Source organism: Chionomys nivalis, chromosome 24 (genome assembly GCF_950005125.1).
Source record: "Chionomys nivalis chromosome 24, mChiNiv1.1, whole genome shotgun sequence".
Classification (NCBI taxonomy): domain Eukaryota; kingdom Metazoa; phylum Chordata; class Mammalia; order Rodentia; family Cricetidae; genus Chionomys; species Chionomys nivalis.
This window is the reverse complement of record NC_080109.1, coordinates 2,500,100-2,526,352: the sequence shown is the minus strand read 5'-3', so window position 1 is coordinate 2,526,352 and position 26,253 is coordinate 2,500,100. Positions and strand designations below refer to the sequence as shown.

Sequence of the window (26,253 nt, the reverse complement as noted above, 5' to 3'; positions counted from 1 at the left end):
AATAGTCTATACAGTATGAAGATCCCATTTCTACAAATCAAGAAGAAAAGATATCTACCCCCCCTCTACAGTTACCAGTCACTTTCCTTTTCACTTGCTCATCATTCTAGTTATTTCCACTTATCTACGCTGAACAGACTGCTATTAAAAAAAAAAAAAACCAAGATGGATGAAGGTTTTTAAACACACATGTATTCCCCTCCTGTGGTAGAGCTCTGACGTAGGTAGATGGATAAACAGCTAGCAAGCAGAGGCAGAGGCGAGACAAAGCTCAAACTGCATCAGACAGAAAAATCCTGTCTTCTCTACACAGAAAACTGTACCAAGCTAAGAGCAAAATCACTTCTAAGTCTTTCTCTTAGTCTGGTTGCAACTAACCCATGCTTGCTACTAACTGGTGACCAGAAGTACTGACCAATTGTACACCTTCCTTCATAGAAAGGAATGTCTTTCCTGGGTTCTCCACTCAGGGTCTTAAAATGCTAAATACAAGGTCTACCATGGAGCCGCACTCCGGAACATGGGAGCCTCCCCTCCCACCCTCCCATCATGCCTGGCAACATGAGTTCAAGCCCTCGGAAGCAGTGCCAGCTGGAGCTTGTCTTGGTGGTACCCAGCAACCCAGGAGGCCCAGGATGAGTTCCAGGCCAGCTTAGGTTGCCTAGCAAGACCCTGCCTAGAAAATTAAGACCAAAACCCAAAAAGCACGATAAACAAAGGAGAAAAAATATAGAAAATTATAATTAAAAAATTAAAGGTTTATTTTATAAAAAAAACCCCACTAGTTGACATATTTATATCAATTATGTGAAAATCTAAACTCTAACAGCACAGATTCACTCTCTAGAGTTAGGTGTCTCTCAAAGATGCTTCTCTGCTTCAGCTGCTCTTCTGTAGCGCTGGGATGAACCCGGACCTCACGCTCGCTAAGCAAATGCTCTACTATGAGGAGAACGCGCAGCTACAACCGGATTGTTGGTTGTGTGTGTGTTGGTCAGGGCAGAAAACAACCTTTTCAAAAACTACATTTGACCACTTGCTGAGAGCCATAAAGTAAATTGACCGTTTTTGTTTTTGTTTTGTTTTTTAAGCCCAGGACACTTCCGGTTTAGCTCACTTCCAATTAGTGCTTTACTTGTGAGCTGAGACAGCCCTAAGCTGCATTCTGATTCCTCCTGGAGCAGAGTTTAACAGTTCACTATATATGGGCAGGGGCAGAGTGAAGCCAAACCTTTTAAAAGACCCCTTGCTCAACGTGCGAAGCTTAGGAAAACAACTGCACAGATTTCAGTCCGAAGCAGAAGAAGGGCTCATTCCCAGTAAACTAAGCACTTCTATTAGACATATGCTAAACAGTGGTTGAGCACGGATTAATCTCCTTCACTTACGAGAAGGCCAAAAATGTTTATAGATCTTAAGGGACTGGAGATGGAAGACAAAAATGTAAATGCCATGTATATAGTTCTTCATTCTAGTTCCCAGCAAACCTTGTATTCATTATGAGGGATTATCGTGCCTCCCCCCGCCCCGTGGGGAGGGAAAGGAAGAGGCAAGGTGAGCAAACTGTAATTATTATGTAGTCTCATCGTCATTATGAGAAATCACGCCTTCAACACTGCTAGGCATAATTTTGCTGGCTGAGCCAAGGGCCTCTCATTATGACCCCTGCTGTGCCCAGTTTCTGTCGGAAGAACCAGAACATACTCCGGGGATTCACAAAGCCAAAGAAAGGGTGGCTTCCTCGTCCTGTCTCATTCCACCCTACAGCCTCGGAAAGGCAGGACTTCCCACAAACATGCCGCCTCCAGAGGAGCTGGGGCTGAGGAATGAAGAAGCTAGGGGAGAGGGCACACTAGGGCCGCTCCTGCCTTTAGAAAGCGCTGGGTTCCTCCTTCAGTACGGCCAGCGGGGACTGACCACCAGAGCATCAGCACACAGCAGGAGCTGGGCCAGCCAGGCTGGGCAGCGGCTCTGGCCCCTCCTCATCCTCATCCCTGGCATGGGAGCTACTGGCAGACATCAGGGCCCACCTCTTCCTCTGCAAGGGTAAACCACACACTGGAAGAGAGATGAGCAAACATGCCAGATCAAAGATAAAGTGAAGGGCAGAGAAAATTCCTGATGACAAATTAACCTTGGCTACGGTTGGGCTGTCAGCTGAGAAGGCAGAGACAGGGGAGAAACCGGTGGTTTCCGCTCAGGGTTTTCAGTGTGCTGATAAGGTTACAGGATGACTTGGGAGGACTTGAGTGACACCCGCTCACACCGGGTGGCTGTGATAACAGAGGTGCTGAAAACCCTGTGAGACCACGTGGTGTGAGGCACACCGTTTTGACAACCTTTGCCCTTCCTTCCTTCAAGAAAGGTAACAACTGCTCAGGGCCAAAGAAAATTAGGGTTCAAGTCCACCTCTCTTGTATCACCCAGCCATCCAGAGACACCGTGTAACCCACAGAGCCAATGCAATTGCAAATGAGGACTATCCCATACTGTTCCTGTAAAGAGGAAATAAGGAAAAGGCTACAGAATAATCATCTCTGTGGTGGATGAGCTTTCTCTTTGTTCATCCCTGGACTGAGCCCTGGAAATGTAAATGGTAAGTTCTTTCCTGTGCTAAAAATGAGTACTGTATTCTATCCTGGGCTAGCGGTCGCTATGCATGCACAAACATTGATAAGTGCATTTCTGCCAAAGTTCCAAACCTTTCTCACTTAGCCCAGCTTCCTCCCTGACCTCATCCTCCTCATTCACCTCCACCAAAGACAACCAAGATGCTCCAGGGTCCTCACGAGTCTAGGCAATACCACAGACCACAGAACATTCTTGAGGGAGCGGCTGCTTCCTCTGCAGCCCCTCTGGCCCGCAGACACCCAGCAATTCCAGGAGAGATGACCCGGAAGGGTGTTTCTGCTGAAGTTGAGTGTGGAGGGTGTGCAGCCAAGAGGCAGTAATGTAAACAAGAAGTGTGACGGTATTGTTGCCACACATTTAGACTGAGGAAGACCCTTCACAGGAGACCGTGTGCTCTGGCCTGTGTCAGAGGGGTCCAAAGACGTCTCAAGAGTCTACTCCAGGCTTCTTGGCAATTAGCTCACCAACTGGAGCAGAGGACCTGGGTGGCCTCAATGGCTCTCAGGTGCTTTTCCCGCAGTTGGCCCTGGACAGTCCTGTTCCAGTGACTCCTCACAACACCCAACAAAAAGACCCTTTGAACCGAGGCACTCAGACAGCTATTCGCTCTTTCGAAAGACTGGACACAAAAAATGCAGATATTAAGACAACAGTTCATCACGGCACGAAGCTGGCAGCCTCCCTCAGGCCTCATGTCTGGCTCTCATTGACCGTGAGGAGCCTTCTGAGCGCTTCTGCACGCACTGTCCAATTTGATATTCCCTTTCAAAAAAACGATGTGATCACTTAGTGAGCACTCAGAGAATCCTAAGGTGGGTGAGGAAAGAGGCCATGCAGGAATACAGCTTCAAAAGCAAATCAGTCTTTACCCGCCCGTTTGGTGCTGGAACTCAAATCCAGGACTACACACTCGGGAAGCATTTGGGCTACATCCCGACTGAAAGCAAATAATCTTTTAAAGTGCAAATGAAACAGGTCCTACTCATCCTAGCAAAGACACTAAACCCTCATCCTTTACACAGGAAGAAAGAGGAAGGACCATGGATCCTTAAGACCCTTAGAGTACATTAATTCATCTGGACTTAAGTCATTAATTCATCTGGACTTAAGTAACTTACACTTCATTTGTAAACAAAAGCTGGGGCAGAGAGGGCATTCCACCATCAGACACACATGAATTAAACGAGAGCCTCCAGTAACCCGCTAATCCCACTATGAATTTAGAACCCGCCAACATAAACAACACAACTCTCTCTCTCCTCTCTCTCTCTCCCCCATTATTAATGGCATTGAAGTCACGTTTTATAAATGATAACTGGGATGGGGGAGGGGTCGTATGAGGAGTCAACAGTACTTTTGGAAGACAATTTATATAAAAAACCCTTGTCCTCTTGATTTATTTTCTTGCAGTGGGAGGGATCAGGCTAGCACCTTATACATTCGAGCCACACTTCGTCCCAGCCTTATGTTACTCACAAAATGTCTCCTTTTCCTTTTATTCACAGAAATAAAATCTTTGATAAAATTACATGCTGTTCTAGTTCAGCATTCACAAGCATATAGATTTGTGTAATTTCTTATTGAGACTTTCTTCAGACCTAAAGGATGGTATCACCCCAATGTTGGATGGTTTTATAAAACTGCTATCCTAGGGCCTAGGGCCAGCACTTTGGCTCCGCGAACAATGGCTCTTGCCTCTAAGTCTGGTGTGTGAGCTGAATCTGGTCCTTGAGACCCACAGGAAGGAAAAAGGAAAGAACCAATGGCGCTGCCCACTGACATCCACCAGGGGAGTGCCATGCTGTTCACTCACACCTGACACATACAATAACAATAAGTACATTTTAATAAAGTTTTAAATAGCTATTCTCTTTTCTCTTATGAAACTCCTAACTACCCAGTAACCAACTAACCTGATTCAAACAGAATTAATCTCTTCCTATCACAGATAACTTTCTGTGACCACAGCATCTGCCCCTTCTAGTGCCTTACACAGACACACGGATACTCACCTACATTTATGCTATCTTTATCCACAACAGCCTTTCCTTCTCTCTTTTAAAAAAAGAGAAGGCATGGGTATTATAACCTGGGTTCACACTAGGCAAGGGTCAAATGTTAAGACGGTGGAAAAGAAACCCGAGATTTATTGAGCTCTCGTGTGCCAAGTAGCATGCTAGCTGCATCCACAGGGCTTACTCATCTTGGGAACCAATGAGGTAAGGGTCATTGTCCTCATTTACAGGGGAGGAATCTAAAGTTCACAGGTGTTCGGAACCTTGCCCGAGTTTCTCAGTTACGGGACAGCGCCGCCTGAACAGACTGACTCCGTGGCCTGGCTCATTCTATTGGACTGGCCACTTTCTACTTTTCTGTGTCTCCTCTGGTCCTGGAAGGACAGGGCTCTGAGTACAGGGGCCGCTCACACTCAGAAGAACAGGAAGCTTTGTTCATCACTCTAAAGACCCAGAAGTCTGTAGTAATAAGAGCGGCGGGGCTGCGTCCCCGGCACCCGGCCGCCCGCATGGCTAGCTTATGCCCCGAAATAATTACACGGAAACTGTATTCTTTTAATCACTGCCTGGCCCATTAGTTCTAGTCTCTTATTGGCTAGCTCTTACATATTGATCTAACCCATTTCTAATATTCTGTGTAGTACCACGAGCTGGCTTACCAGGAAAGATCTTAACCTGCGTCTGTCTGGAGTGGGAGAATCATGGCGACTCCTGACTCGGCTTCTTTCTCCCAGCATTCTGTTCTGTTTACTCCGCCTATCTAATTTTCTGTCCTATCAGGGCCAAGCAGTTTTCTTTATTAATTGAAAGTAATTCCTCCATCAGAAGTCCAGGGGCCAAATTCCTTACCTCCTCTGACTCTGGAAGAAACTTAAGCATTTCTCGAAGTGTCTCTGACCCGTAATGCTCACTCTTCCCTTGGTGGATGTCTTCCACGATGGACTGAGGAGACCTTGGAACGATAAAGAACTGCATTTGCTGGTGTGTCAGCAGGGACACGAGCCTGTGGAAATGAAAGCAAGCACCTCTCTCTCTCTACCCACCCCCTCCATGCTTCTTCCTGGTCCAGAGGCCCTACCAGCTCCACTCTACGGTTTCTTCCTCCAGAAAACATCCCCAGGAATCTGGGGAAGACTGACAGCAACACCCGCCATGGGATCTTCGGGGGAAGATGGATGTAAACTTTGCCTGACAAGGGGTTTGTGAAGTCCCACCTCTCACTGAGGCACTATGGACAATTAATGGGTACCGGGGTGGGGGTCGTTTTCCTCAGTGGTATAGCCACCGATAAGCTGCCCACGATCCTGTAAATAACCCCTCGCTCATGTAAACAACCATAATTAAACTCAGTAGGTTAAAAATAAAAGATCAAAGTCAAAGAGGACTTGTTGCCGGGCGGTGGTGGCGCACGCCTTTAATCCCAGCACTCGGGAGGCAGAGGCAGGCGGATCTCTGTGAGTTCGAGGCCAGCCTGGTCTAGAAGAGTTAGTTCCAGGACAGGAACCAAAAGTCACGGAGAAACCCTGTCTCGAAAAATCCAAAAAAAAAAAAAAAAAGAGGACTTGTTGGGGAGAAGAGTTTAAGGGATGGGGAAGGGTGATGAGAGAGGGTAATGGGGACAAAATGTCCTAAATTCTGTATATATGTATATGAAATTGCCAAAGATTTTAAAACACACACACTACTTTCTTGACATACAGGTCCTACATGGACATCACAGGGCATTTCTCCCTCACTTCAGGACTGTGAGATCACAGCAAAGGCAGACGCTTGCAGACCCACGGAGCCACGCATCTAGGAAGGACTTGGAGGAGTTTGGAATGCCCCTCGCTCAGATTCCAATCTGAACTTCAGCTCAGTCACACTCCCATGGCGTGGATATGGCTACAATTCCAGACATGAGCAAAAGTCTTACTTTTTAAACTGCTTAAGAAATATCCCAATGTTCATACTTCGCTTCGCATCCACGACGTTAACCTAGAAAGAAACAGATACACAAAACCCCTTAAATATAAATAAAAACAGCTGAGTTGAGGCGTGGCGGCACACGCCTTTCATCCCAGCACCTGGAGGTGGAGCGGACGGATTCCTGAGTTCTAGGCTAGCCTGGTTTATATAGTGAGATTAGAACAGCCAAGGCCCTGTAGAGAGACCTTGTCTCAAAACACCAGAATAACTAAGTAAAAATAAAATAAAAACAGCTGGAAAAAACAAGAGAGTTAAAAACCCACGTTGTGGGATATTTGTACACTGTGAGATTTTGCTGTTAGATATCGACAATATAGTGCTGGGATTGGTTTAATGAAGACTGACCACTCAGTAACTAGGCAGGAGGGGTAGACGGGACTTCCAGGAAGAAAGAGGAAGGAGGGGGAAATGATGGAAGCACGGAGAAGAAGCTGGCCAGGTGAAGAATGAGTAATGAGTAGGACACACAGAGGGACAGAGGTAAAAGCCACGTGGTAGAGCATAGCTAAATAAAAATACGCGTTAATTTAAGTTATAAGGGCTGGTTAGGAACAAGCCTAAGCTACAGGCCAATCTTTCATAATTAATAAGAAGTCTCCATGCCATTATTTGGGGGTTGGCTGGTGGGACAGAGAAAGACTCATTACAAACCTGTTAAAGTATAATACTAATGTACAGGAAACAATTTCCGATATGCAAATCTGGTAATTAACACATGTTCTTAATATAGCTTTATGGATATTCTTTATCGTCTCTCCACACTTTTACCAGAACATTGTATTTATCTCCTTAGTAGTAAGAATGACACACACAGCTGTGTGTGGTGGCACACGCCTGCAGTCCCAGAGGGAGTTCAAGGCCAGCCTAAGCCACTTAGTGAGTTGGAGACGCGCCTGGGCTACGTGACAGTCAATCTCAATTCTGCTCCCACAGCACCGTAAACAAACAAATTCATATCTGGACTGGGTGGTTCAGTGGTAGAGTAAATTACCCAGCACATACAAGACCCTGGGTTCCAGCCCCAGAACAATGCATAAGACATATGTTTATTATACTAATATACACATTCAAATAGATAATATTTTTTAATTAAAACTTTTCTTTGACATATAGCCCATACTTAAAGGCCAAAGTAGATATATTAGCATAGCAGGAATTATATGAGAGTCGAAATGGCAAAATAAAGGAATGACTTTTGATTCACAGACTTAAATCATTCGTTCAGGAGAAAGTAAGGAAGTACCATAGCCACGGTGGCGGTGCACACCTGTGATCCTAACACTAAAAAGCTTGGCTTGATGCAAGAGAATTATCAGAAGTTCAAGGCCAGTCTCAGATCTATACATTTATTTCCTCATTTTTCTGTCTCTGAGTTAGAAGGTATCATGTAAGATGCAGTTTTACTGTGTAGGCCAGGCTACTCACAAACCCCCAGTGATCCCCTGCTGGGGTTAAGCGTGGGCACCGCCATGCCTGGCATTATGTGGCACCTTTTGATTTAGCGAATGCTGATATAACTATCCAGCTGTGCCATCAAAACCTGGATTGGACTGTAACAAGTTTTAAGTGTTCAGAAGAAGATCTTATTAAACTATAGGTTACAACTTCTGGAGGCCTGCTGGGAAGTGAACACCCACAGTGGAGGATGGAAGATAGGCTAAAACTACTGCCATCTTTTCCATTGTATTTCGGTAAAAGGGGCGGGGCTAGAAGAAATAGAGACAAACGGAGATTCATTGTGAACAAAGGAGAATCAGGCTTCAGACCAAATTCTGCATCTTGGGGTGGCTTCAAGTTTGTAAGCAACAAGCAAGACCGTTAATGTCACTTCCTGGCCATCAGGTTAAAATTTTACCAAGTATGGCTGCCTCCTTTTGAAGACTAATCTTGAACAATCTCATTACTTACTAACCTATGGGTTTATCTGATGTTAACACAATCACCTGCCAGCCATAAAATAAGCTTCCAAGCTGAGAGGGTGCCCTCCTTATTGGAATCCTACCCGGGGACTGCGGTTCAAGTTCAATGCGAAGGAGGAAAAGGAAAGGGACAGAAAGCCCGAGAAACCCAACACTCTAGGGAGGAAAGCTTCTACTGGAATGAGGAGTCTCAATTTATTAAGACAGAAAACCGCTCATTAAAACTTGTAAATTAAAAAGCCACAAGTGCGGACATGTACACCGAGGCGGTTGTGTTCACCTCTACCTAGGATGGAAACAAACCTGTCTAATTCTCTCACTAAATGGCCACCCCTTGCGGTGTTTGACCCCGGACTGTGGCATCCTTCCTCCCCCTGCACTTTCAGCTCCACCCTCATCCTGTTTGCCCTTCCACCCTCCGGGGCTCTGGATACTTGGCGTCGGTCCATAGCCACCGCTGCTGGAAAGGCAAGGGGAGAAATTACTCTTATTATCCCTGTTTGACAGATAAGGAAACCACCTCAGAGATGCCATTTGTGGCTTTTCCCAAAGCAGAGCTGGGACAGAATGTTAGCCTGCTTCTCTCTGATTCCTCTCCCTCCTGGTTCCTGTGAGTTTAGCACTGGTGGGTCTCAATAAATGTAGCCCCCCCTGGCACACCAACGTGGGGCAGTCCCTCCAGAAATGAGGACAGGTCTGTGAAAAGCAGCCAATCACAGACTGGCCAAGTCTAGGGGCACCCCCAGAGTTGTTAGTGTGGGATGCCTGGTGACATCATGTTCTCACCAGACAGATGAGCTTCCAGGAGCCTAAGCCACCCCAGAGAGGCAGCCAATACACTCAAGTCAAGGGCAGCTGGAGCCTGTAGGAGATGTCCCCACAGTCCAAGCAGTTTCTGAAATTGGTCACAGTCAGCCAGTCTCTAAGGAAAAGCCTGAGCTGGCCACAGCTGATCAGCTTACGGAGAAAACAAAGGCCAGCACTTCACCCAAACAAGGAACAAGAGACCAGCGATAGCACTTCAGGACAGCGTCTGCGCTCAGGCACCCTGGGCTTCACCTCGTGCCTGATTCTGCTGCCTTATCAAAGGGGATCCTTAGAACAGTTATAAAGGTGTTTGTTAAAGCCCTTCAAAGAGGGTTATCACGGCCCATGTAAGGAGCTTATCTCACTTCCCAAACGTTGGCTGCCACAAAGCTAGTGTTTCAGCTGCAGAGCCCTTGAGGACTGGGCTGAAGCCACACACAGTGGCACTTGAAAGGGAGCCCAGCCGGCTGTAAAAGTTAAGGCAGAGGGGACAGGCTGCTGAAGCTGGGGATGTGCCAAGCCAGCCACAAAGGCACTGTCACCTCTCCCTCCCACCTGAATGTGACACACCAGCCCCCTTCCCCAGATCCCCTCCTCAGACAGGCATAGAACCCAAAGCCTGATGTGCCCTGCAAGACAAGGGCCCTCCATGATGCTGAACCCCCAGCCCACAGTTCCCACGCTTTTCCTAATAAGTCATTACAAAGCCCCACCTCCCGTATCCTTTACAGGAAGGAGAAACTGTTTAAGTTGTAGGAAACTGTATAGTAGCACCGCTTGTATCACCTGGTAGCTATGATACCACCCAGCTTCAGGGTGTTCACATCTTGCAAGGAAGAAGCCCTGAACCCATTAAACAGTAGCTGCCTGTTCCCACACCTTGCCCTAGTCAATGACCCTGGCCAGTACTTTCTATTGCCATGAGTTTTTGCATCCCCTTTTTCTACCTTGTGTGTGTGTGCATGCGTGTGTGTGTGTGTGTGTGTGTGTGTGTACACTGGTCTGTGTAGGCCAGAAAACAATTGCCTGAGTCAGCCTTAGGACCACGTTCACCTCCCTTGAGACAGGACCTGCCATGGGCCTAGAGCTCACCAGTCAGGCTAGACTGGACAGGGTCAGTGAGCCCACGTGTGAGGATTACGGGCATGAACCTCCACGCTCAGCGTTTTCATGGGGTCCCAGGGATTGAACTCAGATCCTTGTGCTCTGGAGGCGAGCACTTTTCTGACCGGCCTATCTCTGTAGCCCTTCAGGTTCCTCTTCTAGGCAGAATTAGAATTCCCATGGGTGGTGGGCTTATGTCAGTTAGAAAGTGTTCAAGGTGGAAGAACAAAACATTCAGTCACTTGGCGTGTTCCCTTGGTGGTGTGTTCCCTTGGTGGTATGTTTTCTTGGTGGTGTGTTTCCTTGGTGGTGTGCTTTTTTGGTATACGTTTCCTTGGTGGTGTGTTCTCTTGGTAGTGTGTTCCCTTGGTGGTGTGTTCCCCGGTGGTGTGTTCCCTTGGTGGTGTGTTCCCCGGTGGTGTGTTTCCTTGGTAGTGTGTTCCCTTGGTGGTGTGTCCTTGGTAGTGTGTTCCCTTGGTGGTGTGTGTCCTTGGTAGTGTGTTTAGGTTTTGTGGTTTGGGTTTTTGGTTTCCTGGTGCTGGTGGCGAACCCTGGCCTTAGCATTACTAAGTAAGATCTTCACCAAATCTCAACCTTTTAAACTGATTTCATTTCACCATATGAGAGGGGTATCCTTACAGATTCTGGTCACCTAAAATGGGGGCTGTTTCCACCTGACTCAAAACCTGAAAAGCAAATAGATTGCATTGCATATATATTGTTTCAATCTATACGCTCTATTTCATTCTACAGGTCTTGAGTGTGAGCACTTCCCAGAATCTCAGAACACACTAGGAATGTAGTCATGACTCCAGGAGAATGACCGGTTCTCAAACGAGGGCGTGGCAGGATGAAGCAGCATTGCTCACGGATCTGGAAAGAGCCATCACCCTGGCAGCCTCCCTCCCTGCTCCTGACTCCTCCCTTCCCTCTTCTCTCACTTCATCTACACCGTGTCAGCATTCACTCACTGTCACTCCGTCAAGGGCAGCTGCTGAGCTCCAGTTCTGACCCATTGGTTTTCTTTAGAGTTCCCCGACTTGATAAACCCTAGTGTTATCCTTAAGCGTCACTCTAGGGGGTTAAAGAGATGGCTCTGTACTTAAGAGCACTTACTGCTCTAGCAGAGGACCCAGGTTCAGTTCCCAGCACCCACATGGCAGCTCCCAGCCACCTATAACTCCAGTTCCAGGGATCTGATGCTCCTGCGTGTATGTGGTGCATGCCCAGACAAGCAAACACATGAGTAAATAAATAAACATTAAAAATAAAGTATTTTTTTTAAAAAAGAACTGCTCAGATTGCAAAAGGAGATAAAAACCCAAGTAACAGCTGCGTTTGAGAGACAGAGACTCAACTAACCCCAGTGCTGAGAACTCAGGACATCAGCAACAGATGGACAGGAACTTGGCTCCTTCTCAGGGATGGCATCAGTGAGTTGTGAAGTGAAGTCTGAGCTGAACCTTTTATTAGGAGACCCGTATATATCAGTGTATCTCCAATTGCTTTATTATAGCTTAATTACCATGACACCATCACATCTGTGATCTCCCAAGTTAATTTTTAGTAACAAGCATATGAGGATGGTAGCATTTCATAACCTCCTGCCCCCAGCTTACTATTTTAAGTGCTGTGCCTTCTATGCCTGCCATTCCCAGACCAACATCTTCCCTACCCTCCAGCGAATTCTTTGTCCTCTGGAGCACAATGGAACTTTCTAGTAATGCTCTATGAGCCCTTTAAAATGAAAGCCAATCATATATTACCAGGCCATTTCTATGTGAGGTTATTATACAACAAGGGACCCAACCTGCTCCTCCGCACGTCTGAATCTCCAGAATTATGGCCTGTTATAATGTGCTAGTGTCCCGTGTCTGGGCTTGGAAGCAGGCCTCCGGGAAACACACCACTCAGCATGTTCTCCAGGGCACCCGGACAGAGGGTGAGGACTATTGCTTTTGACCCTGGACTCCACTCACGGCAGGGTGAGCGGGAAGATTTATGACTGATCTTTGTCAGAGAGTAGCCCGGCTGAAGTATAGCTTCTAAAGGAGATGCACCCGTCAGAAAAGGAAATGGCACACACCAGCTCATTTTCAGTCATGCTGATGGTAATGTAAGATATTGGAAATAACCCCCAGTGGTCTCTTCGGTGGCAATGTGAACTAGCACGAGCTGGAAAGGGCCATCCTGGCGCTCGGCTATGATAGCTTTTTAATATGCTGTCCCTTACGGTCAGACCCACGAGTGTTTAAAACACCATCTCTGCACCCCACGCTCACAGCGGCCACATTCACAAACAGCGGAAGCAGCACAGCTCTCCAAGGATGGAGAGATTTATAACTGAATGTGGTATAAACCTATGATGGAATATCGGGTGGACTTGATGCTGTCACGCACAATGCCGCAGCTTAGGTAAACCCCAAGGACATCGGGTTAAGGGCGATCAATCGGCCATGAAAAGACAAAATGCTACATGGATCTACTTCTGTGGGGTACCTGGAGTAATAACATTCACAGAGACAGGAAGAAAAATGGAGCTGCCAGGGGCCAGGGTTGCGGGGATGAGAAGCCCTTGTTAAATGGGTATGCAGCTCAGGTTTGTAGGGTGGGCAGGTTTTGGAAATGGATGGTGGGGTCTTCACCACATTATGGATGCACTTGATATCCATTCAACTAATAGGTCAGGTAGTGAATTGTATATGTAATTAACAATGAAATATATACTTTTAGGGCTGAGGGTTCAGCTCAATATTAGAATAACTGCCTCACATACGCAATGCTCTGGATCCTGTTCTCGGCATCTAAACACTAACAACAAAATCGGGTTGAGAGACAGCTCAGGGGTTAAGGGCACTTGCTGCTCATATTTGATGAGGTTTGGTGAGCGCACACGGCAGCTCACAATCATCTCTCTCTCTCTTTTTTTTTTTTTTTTTTGGTTCTGGTCCTGGAACTAGCTCCTCTAGACCAGGCTGGCCTCGAACTCACAGAGATCCGCCTGTCTCTGCCTCCCGAGTGCTGGGATTAAAGGCATGCGCCACCACCGCCCAGCTCATAATCATCTCTTAACTCAGTTAATTTCAATGCCTTCTCCCAAGGGCACTGCATACACATGGTACATGAACGGACGCACAAGCAAGCGAAACCCTCATACACATGAAAATCCAATGAATAAAGCTTTTACAAAATAAAATAATTCTTTAGCGCTAGAGAGATAGCTCAGTGGGTAAAATGTTTGTCAAAGAAGCCCGATGACCTCCCAGTATCCATCATTTGCATAGGTTCCTCAGAACACACACACATTCACACTTACACACACACAAACACACTCACACACAAACACTCATACTCACACACTCACACACACTCACACAGAACTCACACATTCACACACACACACTCACACACTCACTCACACACTCACTCACAGACACACACACACGCACTCACAGACACACACACACACAAACACGTTCCGCAGTAGCACAGGTTTCCAGTCCCAGCACTCCTGTGTGAAGGTGGGAAGCAGAGACGGGGCAGTCTCCGGAAGCTCGTGGGCCAGCTGTCCTGGTATTGAGCTGTGGCGAACAAGAGAGCCCCTGCCTCAAAGGGTCAACGGAGAAGTCTGATCTCCACCCACGCGCCATGGCATGCCAGCACTCCTCGATGCAAATGATAGGCAAACGCACGTAATTTTAAAATAACTCCTGCGAAAAGGAAGTTAAGGAAAACACACACGCGCCTCTGGTGGAGGCTGTGGTGATGGAAGAAGGGTGGACAGAAGGACATCGGCTCCTGACCTTTGCATCTGGCTTGGAAGCAGACAGCTCCGTTTGTGTCGTGACTATTATGATTCGCACTGCTTGCCCGTTCCCCTCTCAGGGGCTCTACCCTGCTCTTGGCCTGTCGGGTGGACAGCAGTAAGCTGCCCTTAACACCCTGAAATTGCCCCAGTTCCTCTCAGCTGAGGGCTGCCTCCCAGGGGCACACCAAGCTGAACCCCTTCTGCTCCAGGTGTTTCTCTGAGACATACGCCCCAAGACCACACACACACACACACACACACACACACACGCCCGTCCAGTCACCTCAGTGGGGAGAACTGGGAGACAAGGGTGAGATGTGACCGGCTGTGCAATCAGGAACCTCTGCTGGAGCGGGGCCAAGGCCGGGGCACTAAGGAAATGACTTTTGAGTCCCTTCTGCTACTGAAAGGGCAGCTGACCAATGGAAGGACAGACAGAAGAGCTTGTGATTGGTACTGGTGACACTACGGCCTCTGATGACCCACTTTTCCAATGCACTTCACAGTTTATGAGACACAACAATCCTGGTCCCTGGGCTCCCTGTATCTGATAAGAATGCTCTCAACAATTTCAGGGGGATCATACAATCAGCTTAAAAGACACTCAGGACCTGGTGGAGGGAGTTAACGTGTTCCTAAGCCAGGAAGGGAAAGAGGTCAGCAGTGTTGGCTCAAGAACTCAATAACGCAGGGAGCTATGCTTCACCCCAGGCCCCTCCCACTTTCTTATCTAGGCAGCTCCATCGATGACCTATTTTCTCTGCTCCTTTACAACACATTTAAAGCAAGGGACTTATATTTAGTTGTATGTGTGTTTGGTAACCTAACGGCTGTTTCCCCCTTCACAATAACACATTTAGTGTTAACTGAAAACATGCTTCATTAAAAAAAAAAATCTGTCTCAAAATAGCTTGAAGCTTGGCTCTTGGCTCTTCAGAAACCCGTCTCCACAAAGGCTATAACTGAATTCGGAGATCTGAGGCAGGGAGGCCATCTCCAAACACATTGCTGAGGGCACACAGATGGGAAGGAAGGACTCCCAAGGCCGCTTACCACAGGGCATTTGACCCCGGATGGCCCCCAACTCATCCTAGAGAGCTGAGCTCAGCCTTCCACCCCAGGGGAGACCCCAAACTCTAGGCTCCAGCTGAACGCCTCTCCCTGAGAAAACTGCACCAAGTTCGCTAGTAACAGGGTGGTGCTGCGAGGCCAGAGCCCAGCAGCCCAACACATGTGTTCTCTGTATGAGGTCACAGTCCACGGGGATGCCTGGGAGGATCCCGCGCACGCGCACTCCCCACACTTTCCTGCAGTTTCCAGCGCATCTCGCTCGCATGCTCTCGGGGAGATCCCACAAATTATCGGAAACACGCAACTCCAACACAGAGCAGCAAGGCCCCTTCCCTCTCTCATCCTCCCATTCTCTCACCTCTTCCCGGGCATCCCTGAAGGATGAATTCAAAGATCCTCCTCTCCTGGGGAGAGAAGCCTTGGAGGTGTCTTCTTGCTGCCCAAAAAGCTCCTCGATGGTCTTCTTGTCGATCTGGTAGTGGCGCTGCTGCTTGGCTGCTAAGGTCCAGATGTTGGTCTTGCCACGCACTTGCTCTTCTGGAATGGTTTTCCAGAAAAAGCTTCGCATCCGTTTCTTCTTACCCAGGGAGCTGTAGCCATTCACGTGAGCAACCGGGGGTAGTCCCGGAGGAGGAGGAGGGGGGATGAGAGGTCCCCCAGGAAGTGGGGGTGGAAGAGGAGGAGGTGGGGAGGGGGAGAAGCCCTCCCCTGAATGTGGGCAAGGTGGAGGTGGAGGCGGTGGAGGAGGAGGTGGAGGAGATGCAGAGGGTGATGTCTGCCCAGTCATGAATGCAGCTGCCGTGGCAAGAGTCCCATTTTCTTTATCGTTGGCCAGGGAGACACAATTCATAACATGCATAGTACTGTTGCCTTCTAAGGAGCTAATTCCTTGACCTTGGAGAAGCAGACACAAACATCAAACTCGGGTTGTACTTCTGGGCCCACGAGTCTGCTGCCAAAAGAGAGGGCAACTGTGCCTCATGTCAGCTTCCAGACCTGCGAAGACGGAGCAAATTCAAAGTCAGTGCTGGCAACGGCTTTCTCACTAGCTTTTCCCCTTCAGGGACCAGGGTCGGTGGCCCACATGGGTAGGTCTTCGGGTCAAGAAGATATCTCAAGGCACACTGGAACAAACTTGTATTTTTCTAAGTCCACACCACATTTTGTTTGCTACTCGGAAAAACTGCCAAGGAATCAGCAATAAAACCAATTTGGAAATCTCCCATTAATCAATGAAGCATGTGCATAACAGTGCCTGCTATACGATCAGGAGTATTCCCTTTATGAATAAATGACTTGTTTACCAAGAGGTGCCTTCCTCTCTTGGATGATCTATCCCAGCCCTTGGGGAAACTGCCCAAATTGCTGAAGCGTTAGGTGCTTACTTAGTGACCCTGCCTCTTTCCAGTCTGGACACGTTTTCTCCAACCACTGGGTCAAAAGGCATCTTCCATGTTGAAAGGAGCAGGTGGGGCACTTAAAGAAGACAATAATGACCCAGTTTGTTTCCTTGGAGCCAGGGTCACCCTGTTCCTGCTCCACAGAATGATGCGGATCCCTGACTAGAGACATCACCTCACTAAACCTCCATTTTCTCCTCTGTAAAATTACAGTACATTCTATGACTCCCATCACCCCTTCAAACGCTGTCACCTTAGAGTCTAGAGAAGTTACTCCTCAGAGACCCTAAATGGGTCACCTGCCTTTTGCGCGACTGTGACAGTATTACAGAGAGGCAATGCACACGGACAGTACACACTGCCCCTACCAAGTTCACCACATGTCTAGTCCTTATCCACATCACTCACTTATCTTGGAGACCTAGATTTGCACGGACCTACAGATGTTTGGTTTCAGCTTTATATGGTTGTTACTAACCCAATTCAAAACAGGGTCAAAATAACTACATTTCTCATGAGGAGGAGAAGGGGTGAAGATGTGAGGAAGGAGCTTTTTACATGATTTTCCCAGCTATAATTATCCACTTAGGTCATCACGGTTAGAGCCTCGACTTGCAGACACACGTGGATCCCACAGCGCTGGGTTACACAGAAGGAAACCGTCTGATATCGCTAATTCAGACATTATGAAACATTATACATACGACCACATGTAATAGGCAGGACTTCCTGGGGAGCAGGAGTGGAGTCTGGAAACATTTTCTCCTCAGAGCCCAGCTCCGCAACTTCCCCGAGCTGCAGTCTGAGCAGAGGCGGGTGATGACCTCACCTATGTTTCAGCATTTTTGATCTGTGAAATAGGAGAATACCTTTTCCCCCGGCTTGTGTAAGAAAAATGCACTAACTCAGGAATGTAGTTAACTATTTCTAATAATTGTTTATGTGCGCAGTTTCCCTTTATCTTCATAGACAACACATTTGCTACACGTCTGGGGAGGGCTCTGGATAGATGGCTCAGTGGTTAAGAGTGAACACCACTCAGCACAACCTCCTACCAACAAAACCTTCACCAATTAATTCATTCTCAACCTCTCTAGGCTACTTCCCAACAATTGTACACCCCTGTCATGTGACTCCAGCTCCAGGGGATCTGACACTTGGGCCTGTAGAGGTACCTGTACTCAAGTACACATACGCATGCGCATACATACACATACATGCACTCATACACATGCATGCACCCATGCAATAATACACTTATATGCACATATACATGTAGTTAAAATAATAAATCTGAAAAAAAACCACATCTTGGGTTTATGGATGAAATGCCAAAGTCCTGGCTGCTAGAAACTTATGTAAGAGCTTCACTTTGCTATCAATGGTTGTAGTGAGATTTCCCCTCTTAATATTCAGTGGCTACATGTTAAGTTGTTCATCTCTCCTACACGACAAATACACTTATGAAACATTTAACTGTCTGAAGTTTGTTTATTTATTTTATTTGTGATGCTGAGGAAGGAGCCAGGCCCTTTTGCATGCCAGCCAGGCAGTCCTCCATCAGCTGCTGGCTTGTAATCCTTTCTTATTTACTTTAGAGCTGGGCATTCAACCCACACGCTAAGCATGCGTTCAGGCCCCTGGCAATATAAGTACTGAATAGAAAATGACATTCCCAAGTGTTAATTTTTTTTTTTTTTTTTTTTTTGGTTTTTCGAGACAGGGTTTCTCTGTAGCTTTTTGGTGCCTGTCCCGGAACTAGCTCTTGTAGACCAGGCTGGCCTCGAACTCCCAGAGATCCGCCTGCCTCTGCCTCCCGAGTGCTGGGATTAAAGGCATGCGCCACCACCGCCTGGCCCAAGTGTTAATTTGATACTGTAAAAATGATATCCTGTGTACATTTCAGTGGTAACAGTGTATTCAGTTGTCACCACTGGGTACTATCTAAGTAACATTGTAAGTATGTATCTAAACTGACTTCTGGTTCAGTGGTAACAGTATATCAGCTATCACCACTGGGTACTGTCTAAGTAACGTTGTAAGTATGTATCTAAGCTGACTTCTGGTTCAGTGGTAACAGTGTATTCATCTATCACCACTGGGTACTGTCTAAGTAACGTTGTAAGTATGTATCTAAGCTGACTTCTGGTTCGCTAGCCATGGAACTGGCTTTTAGAAGGGGTTTTCATAATTATCATCAGGGGCATAACTAGGCTGTCTTCACAGTTGGCACCCCGAAAGCGATCGTGACTCATTGTCAATTACAGTTTATAGTCACATTTGAACTCCTCTTCCTTCAAGACTGTGCAGGTACTTCTGGCAGTTCATCCTTACATATTTCATACACTGTCTGTGCATGAAATAACCCTTGAAGAAGCTGCTAACTCTCCAGTTCACTTCTGCTTCCATATATACCGATGTATTTATACATCAACTCACGCCACCCCCGCCCAAGTGCTGGAGACTGAACACGGAAGCTGCATGCATGCCAGGCAAGTCCCCTACCCCAGGGCCCTGAATTGGATCCCCAGCACTGGGAGGTGGGGAGAGTTGAGGAGGGGGTAAATAATACACTGTCTGACCTGGGAAGTAATACTTCATTCTGTATCAGCTAAAGAGACTTAAAGGTATGGGATTAAAGCCCTCAGTGCATATGCAGAAACACTAAGTGAAGAGGTTGGATATTCAAAGGTGGTGTGACGTCATTAATCTTCTGACATCCAGCCCCTAAAGGACTAAGACTTTTGAGTACTGTCTTGTGCACCACCAAGTACCAGATTAAAAACTTGCAATAGTTACAAAGTAACACACAGGAACTGCGCATTGATACAATTCTGTAACTACTTCCTACCCTGAGAGAAGAATGCTACTTTAACAAAGAAAAATGTATCAACTGCCCTGGTCCTTTTATCTGGCACCGCCCCCCACCACCATATTCAAACATCTTAGCTCCCCAACAGCGACCAGTGAGTCAGCTCACTGGCAATGATTAGCTACATGCAAATGCTTTTATTCCCGCTACTTCAGTTCTGCGTCCCTGCTCCCACTGGGCAGGATTTCCAATGTTAAAGAGGTGACAGGAAAAGGAGGGCACAGATACCATTCTAACTCCTTCCGGTCATGTGGTGTGGTGTTAAAATAGAGGAGGCACAAAAAATATTCTATTGCACTGTCCACAGTAGAGATGACACTGCACACTCTCAAGGACGCTGGGAGAAATGCAGGTGATGCAGACACCCAGACAGATGACACCCCCTTGCCTGCTTCTCACAGTTGGCAGTCGGCAGCAGGGACAATGGATCAGCCCTGGTTCTGTCTGGGAATCATCAAGTATCCCATCAATCTCCCTAAGACAAACAGAGGCAGGCGTGTCTTTAACATCTCCCCAACAGGGGGACCTCAGCAGCAGGGAGGAGGCTGTTGAATGCAGGGCTGTCACAAACAGACTCTCTGAAGACAGAACCCATCTTCGAGTCCTCTGAAGTGATAAACATAGTCCCTCAGAGGTGGGGTTGCTGTCCCTCCCTCTGGAAGGATGCTGCTCAGTCGAGCATCTTCTAACTTGGATTTCAGCATTTCACCTGAGCGTATACTCAGCCAGCACATGGGGTTTGAGTAAGAATGTTCCTAAGAGTTCCTAGAAGAGTTGTCTGGCTCTTGCTTAACTGCTACCTAGGGCTTTCTCAAAGGAGGGTCTGCCCCGCTCTGTTCAGCAATAATAAAAAGTGACACGGAGCCAGATGGCTTTCCTCTTGCATCCCCACATGTCACAGATGAGGCCTGGGTTGGAAGGGCAGGCTGTGCACCTGATGAATTGAGGACAGGCAAAGGCTGAGCTACACCATATCCTTAGTCGGGAACAGGGGGAACAGGGCTGGGGAATGTTCCTGACTTTCTAAAATACTATTCCCTTCTTTCCTCCCACCCCTTAAGGAACACGCCTCCACCCCGACCTGTCTTTTCAAGCCTTTTCTTGGTTAAGACATACTGTGAGTTTCCGAGCAACACAGCCTGACTTGACACTTCAGCAGCAGCGAGAACCCAGGACGGCAGGTTTAATCTGTCACATCATATAAACAAACATTCACAGCTGCGGGAGGTGCCTGTTTCTGAATGCACATTTTCGGTTTCTTCTCTCCCAGTCCCCAAACTAGGAAGAATAGTATGGGAGTGTCAAAGGATGCTCCTGGAGAGACAGAAGCTCCAGAAAGACAACTGGGGACCAGATAGAGCGTCTGCGGAGGGCCCAAATCAAGACAGAATTTCTTTAAACACTCGCTTCAGGTCTTTATGAAAGTCTCCGACCAGCGAGGAGAGGAAGCAGCCAGGACACCATTTCTTTCCAATCAAAATGAAAACATTTATCTCCCAAGTCTTTGCCCACCACTTTCTATGGTCCCTAGTACCGCGGATCCACTCACCAAAAGGCCCCCCATTCCGCCGGCTCCTACTGTGCTTAGCCCGTATTCCCGAAGGCCACCAGCGTCCAGCAGCCTCGCAGCCTAGGATCCCGGGACAGCAGGCGGGCTCAAAGTGGGCGGTCCCGGGTCGCGCTAGCCCAGAGGCCGCCTTATCTGGGCTGGGAAGGCGCGCATCGAGGCGGAGAGACGCCCACACGCGCCGCGCAGGCTCCGCGACTGGGACAGTGGGAACAGCCCTCCCGAGAAGGGTTCGACCTTATGTCTCCCGGAGGGCCCGGGACGCCCCGGTCCCGGATCGCTTAGAGGCCACTGGAATGTCCACGCCAGCTGCGCAACCCCTAGGGACTTCCCCGGTGCCGACCCGACCCGACCCGGGGTGGCTCGCCCTGTCCCGGGGTCCCCGCCGACTTCGGGAGCCCAGCTCTCTGTGGAGTCCAGGGTTCGAGAACCCGTGGCCGCCAGCCGCTTGGACTATCGCTGCGGCGACACCGTGTGGTCCCCGGCGCGGGCTCCGAGGAAACAGGCTCACGGCCGCATTGCGGCTCTACACCAAGAGAGAAGGGAAGAGTCCGCGACAGAAACGCAAAAAAGGGGACTCGGGCTGGTGGCGGAGACCGTGGCACGCGCAGGGACCGGGGATGACAGTCAACCCGCCGCTTCTTCCCCACACTTCCACAAGCGCCGGCGCCACTTCGGATGTGAACTTCCAGGGAGGTGTGCAGGCGTGGGAAGCCCCACACCACGGTGGTAGGGGCGAGTCCTCGCTGAGAGGGCTTCTGCGACCTGCGCGACCCTCGCCATCCTAACCCCAGAGGTCCCACCCGCGGACAGCGACGCACCGAGCTCCGGGTCAGCCCAGCGCGTGTGTGCCTCGGGGCACAGGGCCTTGAGCTCACGGACCAGGTCCCCGGAGTGGGGTGCAGAGCTCCCGCTTCCCCGCATCCTCCCCGTGCTACCGCTCTGCCCGGCATCCCCCTAACCCAGCCTCGCGGCTCGGGCTCCCGCTCCAGTCCCGTACTCACCGCGCCCGCGCTCCCGGCGCCCGCGCAGCCTCCGCCCGCTGTCCCGGCGCCGCCGACTCTCCGCAGGACTGCAGGCCAGGGACCGCGAGGGGGCAGGGCGGCGCGGAGGGGCGGGGCCGCTGCAGGTAACAATGCTGCCTACCCGGCTGCTCCGCGAGCCGGCCGCAAAGGGCAGCACGCCCTTTCCTGCTCGACTGCCTCCCTCGCTCCCCCTACCACCCGACACCGTGCTCGCCCTAGCCAGCTCCGGGCTCCTGAGACTCGAAAGCCGCCGCCCAGCACGCAGCTCCTGGCACCTGAAGCCCCACGCGAGAGGGAGATAGCGATTGCTGCAGGGTGAAGATGAGCCCTGCGGTCCTAGTAGAACGAGGGAGCGAGGGGGAGGCGCCACGTTCGCTACCGAGCAGGTCACCGCTTTCCACAAAGGAACCTCTGCGGCAGTCTCCTGGACACCCTCCCCTGCGCTCACGCATGAACACCCCGCACTCATTCGTAGGCACGCACGCACCTTCACACACATACAGACCTCCGCGCGCCAGAACGCTCAGCTCCACAATAGTTTCTCCCCGGAGCAATGGGTTTCGCTAGGGGAGCTCCCTGGCGGTTCAGAGCATTCTGACGGCCAGGTCCTCTGTGCTGCACGCCAAATTGTTTTCCCTTCCCTCCCCTCCCTTTTCTTTATTTTCTCTTTTCTCAATGATGGTAACAAACTTTTCAGATTTATTAAAGAAAAAAAAAAGTATGGCAGACCTGGCTGAATGAAGGAGCTCTGTCTGGGAACTGGGAAGAGCCCGCCCACTCGTTGAAGGAACCGGGGAAGTCAGTCTAATCGCATTTTTTTTTTTCCAAAGTGACTTGCGACTACGCCAGGCAGAGAGAAGTTGAGTAGTCAAAGAAAACTTATCCTGGACAAACCGGCTGCTGGCACCTCAGCTGCCGGGGCGGGAGGCGCCCTCTGCGGGGAATGAAGTCATCCTGCCCTTTTCTGGGTGCGCCCAGATAACCGAACAGCGCTTTCCCAAGCTCTCAGGCCTGACAACTTCCAGCTGATTCCACCAGGTCCCTAGTTCCTGGACTCCAGTGACATAATTCTTCGCCTCCTACCGCGAGCCTTGCATAGGAAAAGAGAAAATACTAGTTCCAATCGTTCCACTATCTAGACCCCAAAATGGTGCCTGCCTTTTTCTTGGCCTTCTTGGTGAGTTCTTTGGCCATTAATATAGTTCCCGATTCAACACGTCCACCCACAAACACTGAAAATATCAATGCCGGTCTTGGGCTGGGAGCTCATGTCAATCCAAATGAATATTGATTGCTTCCCAGGTCAAAGAGTAACAAGTGTTAAGTGTGAGCTGCAAGACAGAGTCTTTTCCCTTTTCCCCCTAATTTTACTATTTATTATTATTATTGAGACAGAATCTATGTAGCCCTGGCTGTCCTTAAACTCGCTCTGTAGCCCAGGCTGTCCTCCAACTCAATCTGTGTGGGTCACCAGGCTAGCCCCCTTTCCCCTTCTTTAGGCAGTCAGACCTCTTCCTTCCATCCCTGTAGCGAACGAGCATGGCTCTCAGACTAGTCCCTTTCTGCTGCCTGTGGACCAGCTACTCCAGAAGCTGAGGCAAGGGGATATTTTGAGCCTTAGGTACAACATGGTGAGATGAGAAAAGAAGGAAAAAGCCACTTTAGAGTTGTCAAGCCCAGTGGCCCTTCCTCCCCCTTTGGCCTTTGATCTCCAGCTCCGCTCTGTTCCACGGGCCTCTCTAGCCCTCCCTGGTGACCCTTCTTCTCAGTCACAAGGCTCTTACAACCCTTGATCTCCCATTGTCCATTATAATCCCATGGGAATCGTTTCTGACTTTACTCTGGATGCCTTTTGGAAAGAAAAGCAATAAAATATGAATAACCATGGCCTTAGGTTCCCATCCTTGGGAAGGGCCCAGGAAAACGAGAGCCAATTGTCTTCAGTTATGCCAGGGACTTAAATCCACATCCGACTGGTGGTGGTGTCACAGTCCCGATTCAATGCCGGGAAGTCAGTTCACCTTCCCCTTAAAAGCAACACTCTCCCCTCATTCCTTTTCCTGACAGCGGGCTGTGGAGGCTAAAGTCCCAGACTTGGTTGTTTGCCTTAGGCCCACGGGCATCATGCTAACTCTGAGTAAGACGATGTGTCTGTCCATTTGCTGCCCACCATGTGTGGGGCACCCCAGGTCTTACTATCGATCTCCCACCAGCCTTCTGTTTTGTTTTCCACCCTAGAGAAGTATAACCGGACACCTATGTCCTGAAGCTCAGAATTCTTCCCCATCTTCTCACCAAATCCGCCCACTCACCCAGAAACTGTTGCCGGTTGCTGTGTGCACAGGTCCACCTCACAGCTTCCCACATCTGTCTCTAACCTCCTGTAGAGTCATGTGTACGCAGATGTGACCTTCAGTCTGACAAGGCAGTGGCACCCTGCATCTCCTGCCATTCGGGCTTCCCTTTCCCGGAAGCAGCTCGGTGTGAGGCCCCTGTATGGACAGGTCTTGTTTATTTCCACTTGCTGTTCTTCTGCACAGTAGATGGTCTGACAGAGCTGGAAGGGGCACAGCTCTCCAGGCGAGGGAGGCAACACGTTCATATACTGTCTGCCACACACATGCACACATGCCCTAGGCTTGCTGTGACCAGCAAAGGGCTTTGTTCCATCTATGCTGGGAAAATGTGCCAGCCTGCGGGGAAAGCTCAGAAGGCTCCTGAAGCAGGGTACCTGAAGTCACCAGGTTTGTGGCTGAGAGGTAGCTGCTGCCGCTGCCCCTCAACACTGAATGGAGGGTACTGTGGCCAGCCTCTAGTTACTTAGCATGGCACGGGCATCCCCCAGGGCCAGCAGAAAGTCCTCTGGGACATTCCTTCTTCTCTGTGCAGCTTACTCTGCCCTCTTCCAAAGTGGTCCTTCCAGAAAGGTCTAAAGTTACATTCCTGTCACTGAATGCATTTTCTCCCTTCTGGCTTTGACTTCTGAGATGCTCTCAGCTTGTTTTTTTTTTTTTTTCTTTCATAGAGAGATTGTATTTAATCTGTCATTAGGAATCACTGACTGAACTAAATGTTCAAATCAGCATGACTCAATTTCGGCATACATTCTAAAGCATATCTCATCATTAAAAAGCAGAATTATTTGCTAAAGGAGTCGATTTAGCCTGTGTGCTGACTCCACAGGTCCTTGAATACACTGAAGTCAGTGCCCCAGGCATGCATCTGAAGCAGCAAGCTGAAGTCCCCCTTTCCCTCGCCCCTCCCACAAGGCTTCTCCCATTTTTATGATACAGACTGAGGTTTGCTTAGCTCAACCTTCTCTTTTTATTCTTTCTTTCCTTTTTCTTTCGTTCTCTTTTTTTTTCTTTTTGGTTTTTCAAGACAGGGTTTCTCTATGTAACAGCCCTAGCTGTCCTGAAAGTAGCTCTGTAGACCAGGCTGGCCTCAAACTCACAAACACCTGCCTCTGCCTCCTGGGTGCTGGAATTAAAGGCGTGTGCCGCCACCACCTGGCATTAGCTCAACCTTTTCATCTTATTCCTAAAAGATACACCTGATGGGGTCACTTGTTCAGATTACAGGTCGTAGTAGCTCTACCTCTTAGGAGCCGAAACCGCCCAAAGAAACAAATGGCCAATTCTGTAGTTAGACTGGCAGATAAGCAAGAGACTCGAAGATGGGCACACTGTTTCCTCGGGAGGGTGGAAATCTCACAACAAATAGAACCTGCAGATTGTGACTGTCAGTCTGAATGCAAACTTGATTTGAACACCTTAAAGGCAAAATGCAAATGCCATATTCCGATAATCGTCCAAACAACTTGTGAGGTCCCCCATTGTTATTCCGCGTGTTTATTTTGTAGGTGTGGATGTGCACGTGCCTCAGTGTGCCTCTGATGGTCAAGGACGATGTCAGTCGCTTTTCTCCTTCTACGGCATGGGTCCTAGGGATTGAACACTGAGTCACAAGCTTGGCGACTGAGCCAGACTCCACTTGCTCTAATGCTTTTCTGAACTACCAAATGCCATCTTATTTCCTCAGGTTACAGACTTTAAATAGTAAGTCG

The 26,253-nt window shown here is 48.9% G+C and overlaps 1 protein-coding gene across 1 annotated transcript in view; it reads right to left on the bottom strand.

The window, feature by feature from the left end:
• Fhdc1 (FH2 domain containing 1) overlaps positions 1-22,225 on the bottom strand; it is a 38,759-nt gene extending 16,534 nt beyond the window's left edge. The window contains exons 1-4 of the mRNA XM_057757271.1: positions 22,167-22,225; positions 15,682-16,319; positions 6,562-6,623; positions 5,496-5,598 (exon numbers count right to left, since the gene is read on the bottom strand). Of these exons, the coding sequence (XP_057613254.1) occupies positions 5,496-5,598; positions 6,562-6,623; positions 15,682-16,182 (666 nt within the window). The 5' untranslated portion in view covers positions 16,183-16,319; positions 22,167-22,225. The remainder of the gene's footprint in view (positions 1-5,495; positions 5,599-6,561; positions 6,624-15,681; positions 16,320-22,166) is intronic.
• Between the last annotated feature and the right edge of the window lie 4,028 nt (positions 22,226-26,253).